Here is an 8,980-nt window from a genome sequence, read left to right as displayed (position 1 = left end):
ACAGCACCACAATTAGACCCAACCAAATCATGAGAAAACAAAAAGATAACTACGACACATTGCAAAGAATAAACAAAAAACTGAGCAAAACTAGAAAGCTATTTGGCCGGGACACACACACACACACACACACACACACACACACACACACACACACACACACACACACACACACACACACACACACACACACACACACACACACACACACACACACACACACACACACACACACACACACACACAGTGACAGAATACCTGACCACTGTGACTGACCCAAAAGTAAGGAAAGCTTTGACTATGTACAGACTCAGTGAGCAGAGCCTTGCTATTGAGTGAGGCCGCCATAGGCAGACCTGTCTGCCAAGAGAAGACAGACTATATGCACACTGCCCACAAAATGAGGTGGAAACTGCACTTCCTAACCTCCTGCCAAATGCATTACCATATTAGAGACACATTTTTCCCTCAGATCACACAGACCCACAAAGAATTCGAAAACAAATCCAATTTTGATAAACTCCCATATCTTTGGGTGAAATACTACAGTGTACCATTCCAGCAACACGATTTGTGACCTGTTGCCACAAGAAGAGGGCAACCATTGAAGAAAAAACACCATTGTAAACACAACCCATATATATGTATGTTTATTTATTTACTTTTATGAGTGTAATGTTTACTGTTCATTTTTTATCGTTTATTTCACTTTTGTCTATTGTCTATTTCACTTGCTTTGGCAATGTAAACATATGTTTCCTATGCCAGTAAAGCCCTTTGAAATGAATTGAATTGAGAGAGGAAAGGAGAGATTTCAAACCTTCAAAATATCCTGTGTATTGAGCTTGTTGTTGTATTTATGTGTGAGAGAGATAGTGTCTCTCAGTCACACATAAACACACACTGTCTGACGGTTTTACATGAGTGTCATGGGAATGGAGCTGACGTCAGATTTCTTCCGTTCATTCAGGGATCTGTGGGTTAGAGCCTGGAAGTGCTGAGCGGAGCAGCTCTTTAGGTCCCTAATCAGCCCTCTCTCCCTGGGCAGGTCGCTGGACCTCAGTCCCCTGGCCTCCATCTTGCGCTTCCCCCTTCCCCACATAATAACCATCCCTGTCATTATTCAATGTTTCCTCATGTGAACCCTCAATAAAGGATGCATAAAAAATATATGTGTTGGTGAATTTGAGTGTGGAGTGGGGACTTGTGATGTGTTTTATTGTAGCGTTCATTGCTTGGCTGATGGAGCTACCCTGCCTGGTCCTATGCCCAGGCAGGTTGGGGCAGAGTGAGAGAAACATTTTCATAAATGGGTAAACATTTGGCAGCCAGAGGCATATGAGTCGGGAGATGTGCGGATATTTGGCATATTTTTAGAGCTTTGTGAGATGTTTTAAAATGAAACAGGAAGTGTGGAGGTTTATGCCCCTGGCACCCACCCTATTTTCCCCCCCTCGCCCAGTCAAGAAAGACATAGGCCCAGAGATAAAACAGTATGTCAACAGCCTGGCTTCTGCCAACGGCTGGGCAAGCAATAAACCCAACAGCCTCTCAGTCCACTCCAGTTTGTTGACACGAGTAATAAATATTCCAGATCATTTGTTGCCAGTCATCCACCAAAAGACAGTTTTCTTTATAAGTGAATCTGTTGAAATGTTGTATAATTTAGTGCACCACACATTTTAATCTGTTAATTGTATAGCATTCACTTGAGAGTAAGGACATCCAAATGTAAGATTATTTTAGATGTATTTATTTATAAGGAATACTGGGTTGGAAACATTCATCAATAAGAATACATTTTGACAAAAACAAAATATACAATATAAATAACAATGCTAAAAATGTCATCTTTAAAACATGTAATACCATTTCCATACTTCTAAATAGTATCAAATAAGTTGGGGAAAAAAACTATCATTTAAATAATACATTTTGGAGTTGACATAGACAGGTTGGTTGTTCAGTAACTAAACCGAAGCATGCACAACTATGGGGGAAAACAGACAGGTTTGGCTTAGATTGCTGACAACATGTAAACTATATTTTGTCTCCAAATGTTTATTGAAAACATAAAACCTTTGCACAATGAGCACTTGTTATCTCTCAAGTACATGGTTAGCTGATTAGAGAATTTTAGCCATATTAGCATAGACATGACATGAGTCCAAACCCCCTCAAAACAAGAAATGGTATCAATAACAAGATACAACGAGCTGAAACAAGCCACCTACGATTCCCCACATGGCAGCTTCTTGTCATGGTTCCTAGCTATCTGATCATTCAGAATCATAACACAACACAGCCTTCTGCCTCATCGATGAGAGTGCATAATTTTCATGAAGTTGTCAGCCAACCCATCTATACTGTACACACAAAAACAGCTCAAATCTTTGCCATATATGGCAAATGACATAGTTCAGGCCTCCCGTAGGCTGCCTTGCTGGTGATAACTGGACTCCATTGGCTCAGGCCTGCATGGGGGCGGGCTCAGGTACTGTTCAAACTCACTGCGCTCCAGATCATACAGCATATCTAGGTGAATCTGCTCCAGATAGAACTCCAGAGAGAGGTCAGTGGAGGAGAACAGCTGGAGGCCCTGGGCCATGAAGTCCCCCTGCTCCCAATGAGACACAGCATAGGCTGGGCTGGGGACCTCACAATGCTGCAGCCCATGCTGGGTAGAGTAGTATGGGTGAGGCTCTGCTGGGTATGTCCCTGTGTTAGAGTATTCTAGAAGCTTGTTAGGGAATGTGGCTGATGGGTCTGGGTAATTGGACCTGTTTGGGTAGGTCCCGGGCATATGGGAGAAGTATGCCTGTGTGTTTGGGTAGATGGCTGGGTTTGGGTAGGCTTGCTGCTGATGGCAATGGTTCTGGATTAGGTAGTTGAGAGGGACCAGGGCCTCCACAGGTAGGGTTTTGGGGCCCTTCTTCAGCTGCTTCTTCCTGCGGGGCCGGTACTTGTACTTGGGGTGGTCGATGGTGTGCTGTACTCTCAGGCACTCTGCTTCCTGCATGTAGGGCCGCTTCTCCGCCAGAGACATGTCCTTCCAAGTTTTACCTGCGGCAACACAATCGTATTAGTTATTAGTATAGAAACACCACAAAACACACAATATGCATGCTACATTCAGCTAACTTGCCATGTCTGTCCTCATCAATTGGTTAATAGGCGAATAATGATTTTGGTAATTGTTGAAATATGAATAGTCTCATAATAGTTTTAAGACAAATGGAAATTATGTGAATAAAAGTTACCGAGCATTTTGCTGAGTTCCTTGTTCTCTAGTTCAGGGTTGAGTTTGGCAAGGCGTCTGCGTTCCTCCTTGGTCCAGATAATAAAGGCGTTCAGCGGTCTTCTGACCCGTGGCTCTGCCAATGGTTTCGGCTCAGGACTAGAGCAGCTGGAGTCGGAGTTGACCGAGAGATGACTGGATGGGACAGAGCCGAGGGACTGCGCCTCGGACATCTGCTCACTCTGGGAAGACGCACCGCAGAACTCGTCGCTTTCAAACATGGCTTTCGTTATGCAAAGATCGGAATGTGGGGGGATCCGATCAAAGTACATGGTTATGTATCTTTTTTTACCTTTGATGTTGCTTTGAGGTTGCTCTCCTACTCCACTAGTGATGGACATTGGCTATATGCGTTCCCGGGTGTCTATCCACCAATAGTAGGCCAGGAGGAGTGGATTTAAGGTGTCAAATCAAGGTGTTCTCTCAAGTCAGTGATAGTTCTTGATGCCTCGCTCAATCTATCATCAATCAATCAAATGGCCATTTAATGTTAAATAAAAATGAATACATGTAGGCCCTATTATTTGCCTATCGAATTTAAAATATATATAGAATTTACTTTTTAAAATGATCCGTGATAAATGCACTCATGATTCGGTACAATGACTGCTCGATTGGATCACGACAATCTTGGCAAATTTGATGTAGGCCGTCTTTCCCTTTGAAGTTGGAGGCTAAAAATAACAACGTATCCATTATGGATTTACCTTTTATGAAGCTGGCAAATTCCTATGCCTTGCCCTGTGCCAAATGAATCGGATGCCTACTTTATTCTCCTTTTGAAATATATTTCGTTTTTCTATTGAGGCCTTACTTCACTTTCCTCTGTGTGTTATAAATACAATTAAATCAATTGGACATCCATCCTCTAACATCAAAGTTCTCTGGCAGAACTTTAGTTATCCATTATAAGTCACGTGCCAATTGCCCGATCCTCAAATCAAATCAAATTGTGTTGGTTAGCAGATGTTATTGCGAGTGTAGCGAAATGCTTGTGCTTCCAGTTCCGACAGTGCAGTAATATCTTACAGTAATCTAACAATTCCACAACAACTACCTAATACACACAAATCTAAGTAAAGGGATGGAATAAGAATATGTACATATAAATGTATGGATTTGCGATGACCGAGTGGCATAGGCAAGATGCAATAGATGGTATATAATATAGTATATACATATGAGATGAGTAATGCAGGATATGTAAACATGATTAAAGTGGCATTATTAAAGTGACTAGTGATCCTTTTATTAAAGAAGCCAATGATTTCAAGTCTGTATGTAGGCAGCAGCCTCACTTATCAGGTCCACTGTCTCTCTCAAAGCACGTTTTACACATATAGGGACACTGAAACAAACGTGATCAAGGCAGGTTTATTATAGGATTATATACACACATATTTACCCACAACAAAAGCGATATCTAAACGTTTGATAGGGGTGCTTGACAAGCTTATCTTTGTGTGTGACAGTGGCCTATTTCAAGTCGATTCATCTGCAGGCCTATAATACAATAGTCTATTGAGCTAAAGCCATCTTGGACATTCTGGGGGTTTTCATGGGTTAGCACAAAGACATATCCAGTATGTAAAAATACGTACGTAAGAAAAATATGAAGCCTATTTTAAACAGGCCTTTTTGACATCTTGGCCATGTTCGTGTTGCCTTTGCCGTGTCAGGTTTTTCAGAGTGATAAGATTTGCACAGGAAGTCCTAAAAGGTCAGGAAGGAAAATCTATTGGAGTTGTGTGGGACAGTACAACCCCCCAGGGAGCTAGGGCGAGCTTGTTTTCATATAAACATGTTTCATTTTAACAACTCGTGATATTGTTCATGAACTCACAAATTTAGATATTAAAATGACCTCAGTGCGTCAACAAACCCTGGCTGTGAAGCGCAGCCTTGTGAGTTCAGTCAGTGTATTCCTTTTGATTTGCAATTTGCATGACTGGTCTATTACAGAAAAAGGCCTAACATGATAGAATTCCTCTTGGTTTCATATGATAATCCCACTCCAATTGATACCACATCTGATTATACATCCCATCAACTTCAACAAGAGGCTAGTGTCATTACAGCAGTTTATGCAGATGTAGAATCAACAAGACACAGGCGAGCGCCTGTCATCCATTCTGGTTTGCACCACCTGTCATGTTTTGTTGTGGCTAGGCGTTGTGGAAAATACACACGGCACAGCAGGGTTTTCATTCATTTAGGCCTTCACTTGCACTGTTTTGCAGTGACAGATGAATAGCTGAATATGTCTTCAGGCCCTGTATAAAAAAAAAGGTAATGGAAGTTGACACCTTGATCAAACAGACGAGTCAGTTCTGATGTTGCCTCGGTTCAGTCAATAACAGGGTGATCAAGGTTTATTTTTCTCCGAGATGCTCCTCTTTTAGACTCTTCAAAGTCAAAGATCAGTCTGGGCGTCGGCGCAACGAAACTTTGAGCCCTGAGGTGTATGTTTGCGAATCGATATAATGTATGTTTGCTTATTAGACAGTCTAATGATAACAGAACGAAGTAATCGAATTTAGGCGCTCCAATTAAAGCATAGGCTGATGGCCACACTAAATATGTGTTAGTAGGCTATAGCCCGATTTGTTAAAATTGATCTGGCCCCTATAATCAAAGGTGTCAATAACATTTTGTCACATACTGCGTTCATGATCTCTCACAGGGTTCGTTAATCAAGATTATGCGCTTGACATTGCATAAGAAACTAAGTTATTTAGCCCAATAAAAATAAAACATAGGTAAAAATATATATCCTTATTATTTATTAGCGTACTTTAGAAGCCTAATATTAGCCTAATAAGACACATAAAACATTTTATTTTATCCACACAAAATGTATTGTAATATATTTTAGGAAATGTTAGAATTAAGGTTGGAATCCACATCCGAGTGTTAAATAGCACACACAGGCAGCGGCTGTGTGAAAACCGCTAATGGTTTGAATTAATTAGCTTGAATGACTCAGCATGAATACAATAATATTCGTTTCGGTTGACATTTCTGTAATTAATGTTTGACATTCAAAATTGTGTATCTTATTCCCCCCCTTATCTCTGGTATCTATTTACCTTTGCCATTTACTGGTCAGAAAATAAAAACGTGATTTATTTTTTATAGTTGTTCCAAATGTTCATTATATTCTTAACCATTATTTTGTTATGCATTGCAGGTAGATGTGTGTAATCCCATTGGTTTCTTAATAAATTAATGGTTGGCAGTTGACCCACAGTAGGCCTATCATTGCATTGTTTCATGCATGCCATTGTGAGTGTTGAAATCCAAACAGCTAGGGACAGTGATGTTGCTGAATGGTCACTATAATGTTTGAATGGGGATTGTTCTCTGAAGATTCCCCATCACAATGTTCCATTGTATTGGACAGAAGTCATATATGAGACACTCCTGAGACACTCTCTGTCTTCAGTCTGATTTGGAGTGAGCCAGGATGGCCCAGGTGGAGCGATCAGCAATGGAGGTCTCCAGGGGTCTCCACTACAGTCTCTTCACCCGAAAAGCACCTTCTCTGGAATGGGTCACCTTCTTCATGGATGTAAGAACAAGGATTCCCGCTATGATAGTGTATTGGATGTGGATGAACCTAGGACATGCTGGAGCCAATGCTGTCCCTCGATGGACCAAGGATGTACAGTACAGTAGGAAGAGGAAGCTCTTTGGATGGGTCAGAACAAAGATTCTTGCTATGACACAGTCTTCGATGTGGATGTTCCTACACTATCCATAACCTAGAAAGGTTCTTCAGCTGTCCCCATAAGATAATCCTTGAAGAAACATGTTTGGTTCCAGGTAGAACCCTTTAAGGCCCAGGTAGAACTCGCTTGGGTTCAATGTAGAACTCTTTCCACAGAGGGTTCTATATGGAACCCAAAAGGGTCTACCTGGAACCAAAAAGGGTTATTTTATGGGGACAGCTGAAGAACCCTTTTGTAACCTGTGTAGGATATGCTGGAGCCAATGCTGTCCCTCAATGGTCCAAGGACATACAGTACAGTAGAAAGAGGAAGCTCATTGGATGGAGTGACATGAGGCTGATAGCCATGCCTGGATATAATTATCATCACCACCAATGGGACCATTTTGTTTTGTGTCCGTGTGGTTTGCATGCAGGGGTTACGTTTGCATGTCGTAGAACTGAATGTAAAATGTTCAGATCCTACTGTTCACCATCTCCCATCCTAGGACGATCTTCACCAACTATACTTTGAAGCTCTGTGTATTAAAGTAACTCCAATGACAAATGTGTCACTGCAAAAAGGAGACATAAAGAAAGAGCATTTCTAACAAGAGGATGTTTGTTGACGGAGCTCTTATAAAAGAGTCCCATGTGGAGATACAGGTGAGTTTCCTCACAGTGGTTCATCATAGGAACCTGTGATGAGGTTTGAGCTGTGAGCTGCATTGGTTCGTGAAACTGTGTGAGAGGGAGTGGAGGGGGAACCTGGTGACTTTTGTTCAGACTCCTAGTGTATTGTATGGGCTCAGATACACTGTCAAGCTAAGGCACTATTCTATGTAATAGTCGTGTTCTCCTCCTCTCCCAATTCAATTCAGCAGGCTTGCCCCCCTCCTCTATTCCTGCACCCAGTCAGTGCTAATCATGTGTCTGCGCACACACAACATAGACCCAGGTCTCAGCCCTGGGTGCTAGCCCCGGCACTTGTAAACAGTGCCCTGCCCTGTCCTACGTGGGGATAGCTGAGACGATTACATGCCCCCTGGGGTGGCGGGGCTTAATGTGGTCTCGTTAGCTGAACACAATGATGTCCCCACCTCTCAGAGCAGATAACACACCAGACCCCAAACAGAACTTACAACGGTACAACCACATCCTCAGACCACCAAACCCTGGCTGGCTAATGTGCTGCAGCAGCAGGGACCAGACACAGAATGGGTGTATTCGGCTCCATAATTTTTGGGATCATTTCATCATGATTATTGCTTTATTAGGGTGATTTGTGCTTTTACATACATTCGAAATAGCACATCTGCTTTTCCTCAAGTTTTGTTTTCAACATTTAGTTAAACGTCCACATCTTGGTCACTGAAATAAGACAAAAGGATAACAAAATCAAGGTATTTATATTACGGTGTTGTAATACATTCAGTGATGAGGAAGTACATCTAAACAGTATAACCCGCACCTTTGCGAGAGCACAACACAGCTGGTTCAGAAGAACAAAAGACACCTCTAGAGAACCAATAGGAACCAATGATGACTCTGTCCATTGTGTCAGCCTACTGTGTCACGATGCAGAAACAAACATCAGTGTTCATATCCCATGAACCGATTCAAACTTTATTCCTCCCTAGTGAGTTATCCATAAGTGTCTTTCCCTGTAAAATGCATTGCTCAGCAGCTCTGAAATACACTATTGAAGGAGGCTTCAAACCTTTCGAGTCAATTCTATTCTTTGCAAATTAGGAATTGTATTCTGGACCTGGCTCTCTGATAAGACCCTTATCTGTTGAATTGAGTGGTTTGTTTATTGTCCGGGCTGTTGAGCTTTGGCATTTGATGAAGTATTGTATTGCCACAGCGGGCTATTGCACTACATCCAATACAGGCAGTCTCAGTCACTGAGCCTCTCTGCCGTTCTACCCAAGCACTGCTGTCATGGAAACTGTATCTCATCATGGTCCTAT

General features: G+C 41.9%; 1 protein-coding gene across 1 annotated transcript; it reads right to left on the bottom strand.

The window, feature by feature from the left end:
* Nucleotides 1-2,419: 2,419 nt before the first annotated feature.
* LOC115104757 (sex-determining region Y protein-like) lies at nt 2,420-3,570 on the bottom strand. Its single transcript, XM_029626108.1, has 2 exons — nt 3,261-3,570; nt 2,420-3,063 (listed from the first exon to the last, which is right to left on the bottom strand). Exons 1-2 carry the CDS (start codon nt 3,568-3,570, stop codon nt 2,420-2,422), a joined length of 954 nt encoding a protein of 317 aa, XP_029481968.1.
* Between the last annotated feature and the right edge of the window lie 5,410 nt (nt 3,571-8,980).

The sequence above is a fragment of the Oncorhynchus nerka genome, linkage group LG22 (genome assembly GCF_034236695.1).
Source record: "Oncorhynchus nerka isolate Pitt River linkage group LG22, Oner_Uvic_2.0, whole genome shotgun sequence".
Lineage (NCBI taxonomy): Eukaryota > Metazoa > Chordata > Actinopteri > Salmoniformes > Salmonidae > Oncorhynchus > Oncorhynchus nerka.
This window is presented reverse-complemented; position numbering and strand designations above follow the sequence as displayed.

Coding starts and splice junctions, on each gene's coding strand:
- LOC115104757 (XM_029626108.1), bottom strand. CDS start 3,570: ATGTACTTTGATCGGATCCCCCCACATTCCGATCTTTGCATAACGAAA. Junction 3,064..3,260: donor GGAACTCAGCAAAATGCTCG/GTAACTTTTATT, acceptor GTGTTGCCGCAG/GTAAAACTTGGAAGGACATG.